Genomic DNA, 2,364 nt, shown 5'->3' on the forward strand with positions numbered 1-2,364 from the left:
CAAGGGGTGTTGGTTTACGAAACCTTTTAAAAAATAATTCAATTTCTCAAAGAAATTGAACGTAAAGGACTGGATTTGGAAAATAAACTTATCAATCGAATTGGAATGCGAAGGTATCAAAATCATGGTTGTAAAAAATCTCGACTATCCTTCGATTAATCGGTAGTCAGAGGTTCACCGACTAATTTTTATCTAATCGGCCAATTAACTAGTAGGCGGTCAACAGTGGTCAAATCCAACACTAAGTGGCCAAAAATCGATGGTAGTCTAGCTATTCCAACCAGATTCTTGACCAAAACCTTTAAATTCCGTCAACTAATCCTATCCACTTGAAAATATGGGTCGAAGAAGGTGTTAAAACGCGTCTATTTGAAACATACATATAATAATGTGAGTATATATACATATAAAACTAAAACTTACATATAAAATCCCAATCGATTAAAACTTGTTAATCCCGATTAATCTCTAGTCGGTACCCCACCGGCTGACTAGCACCTTGCAATTATTACAAGACTGATCATTTCAAAATACATCAAAGAAAATGAAATATGTGATGCATTTGTCTAATAAAGTACTAATGTGTGATTTGTGGTTTGTGGTTTTATCAAGAATAATGCATTGGCCCGTGGGGTTGTTGTGGCGGCGAAGGTGGGTGCAGATGTAGTCGCGAGGATGGTAATGGTGGCGACTTTGGTGTCGGTGTTGGTTGCGACAATGTTGTGGCGGTTGTAGTGGCGGTGGCTATGGTGAGATTTCATTTTCTTTTGTTGAATCACCTTACAATTTGAAAGGATGGTAAAAATTTTCTTCCATTTGAGGAATAATGAAATATTATACAGATTAAAGCATCCCACATGATTATGATGGAACTTAGCTATATTACTTAGTTCTTTCACACTAAACCAAACAAACAACTAAAAGATTGATAAATATATGTATTTTGTATCAAAATCAAGTGTGACAATACACAATGTACGCTATATCATTTATTTACTCTTCCATAAATGCTCTATAAAAACTCTTCAACCAAATGACTCAAATCACATTTACCATTACTAGATTCCACGGCACTTACCACTTCTTGAAAAGCATTGACACTACATGGAACCACCAATCCATTCTTCTGCCCGAACCCGAACTCTTCTGACGACTTCTCTAGCAACATCTTGAAAAGAGGGTGTGACAAGTAACCCGTGGGGACAACAAACCTACGTCTTTCCTCACCTACGTAAACAGTGAAAAACCCGGTTGGTGTTTTAGAACATGGTGAAGAACAAAACGGCGATAAACTTGTTTCTTCTTCATTGCCCCTGAGTAACCGTTCGGACTGTGACCGCTTAATGTCACGCCGAACCTTAGCCTTCTTGGCTAGGTTCTTAAATGAGCCTAACTTCTTTCCCAACATTTTGTTATGTAGAGAAAAATATGTGATGTGCAATGGCATTGGATGGGTAAAGTTGGGTGGGGGCATTTGTATCATATATGGTAAGAGAGAATGTTTGAACAAAGTCAACCTTTGGACTTTTTATCTTTGAAAAATTGAACGTGGGCCTTTGATATTTTCCTTTGTTTAATGAATTTATGGTCTTATTTTGACTTATTTAAGAGCAATTGAGTTAGGATAAAAACAAATTAATTTGGGTTATGTATTAATATAATAATTTGTTTATTGCGATCATATCTTATTTTATATAACTTTGTACACTATAACCTATTTTAATTTGGTTATGTATTAATATAATAATTTGTTTATGTGATCATATCTTATTTTATACAACTTTGTAGGCTAGTGTGGATGCTATTACTTTATTTAAGTATGACTGCTTTGAAGGGTTAGGCTTTTTTAACTAATTAGAAAAAGTGATTAGGTTTTTTTCTATTAATAAATAAGCTTATTAAAATAAAATATGTAGCGTGTAGAATTATAATATGCGGTTTATAAGGAAAATAAAAATATTTTGTGGAAAGAATCATTGGAAAATGTTCATAGTAAATATTTTGTGGAAAGAATCATTGGAAAATGTTCATAGTGATTGTGACAATATTATGAAAAAACATTTGCTAACCACATGTATTTCGCCACCAAAGTCCATCACGGACTTTAATTATCATCTATGACAATGATCTCATATAATATTTTGGTAAAGAAATTTATTGAAATTCACATGGCAGATGGGAAATGGAGGAATGATCAAACTCATAAAATTCATTGTTTGAAACTTCTGAACGGTCAAGTGTTAAACCAGTAAGAAATCTAAACCATTAAAGTGTTCAAGCCAGGAAGATGTCATTAAGAGTCAGTATAATGTTTAACTGTTCAGAGACAAATGTTTGACTGATTCTGATTAGAGGTCTTCACCA

At 33.8% G+C, this 2,364-nt stretch overlaps 1 protein-coding gene across 1 annotated transcript; it reads right to left on the bottom strand.

Annotated features, from left to right (window-relative positions):
- Window positions 1–903: 903 nt before the first annotated feature.
- On the bottom strand, window positions 904–1,467 carry LOC110938535 (indole-3-acetic acid-induced protein ARG7). The gene has a single exon (XM_022180807.2). It carries the CDS (start codon window positions 1,445–1,447, stop codon window positions 1,013–1,015), a length of 435 nt encoding a protein of 144 aa, XP_022036499.2. The 5' UTR covers window positions 1,448–1,467; the 3' UTR covers window positions 904–1,012.
- Window positions 1,468–2,364: the final 897 nt, after the last annotated feature.

This window comes from Helianthus annuus, chromosome 5, assembly GCF_002127325.2.
Source record: "Helianthus annuus cultivar XRQ/B chromosome 5, HanXRQr2.0-SUNRISE, whole genome shotgun sequence".
Classification (NCBI taxonomy): domain Eukaryota; kingdom Viridiplantae; phylum Streptophyta; class Magnoliopsida; order Asterales; family Asteraceae; genus Helianthus; species Helianthus annuus.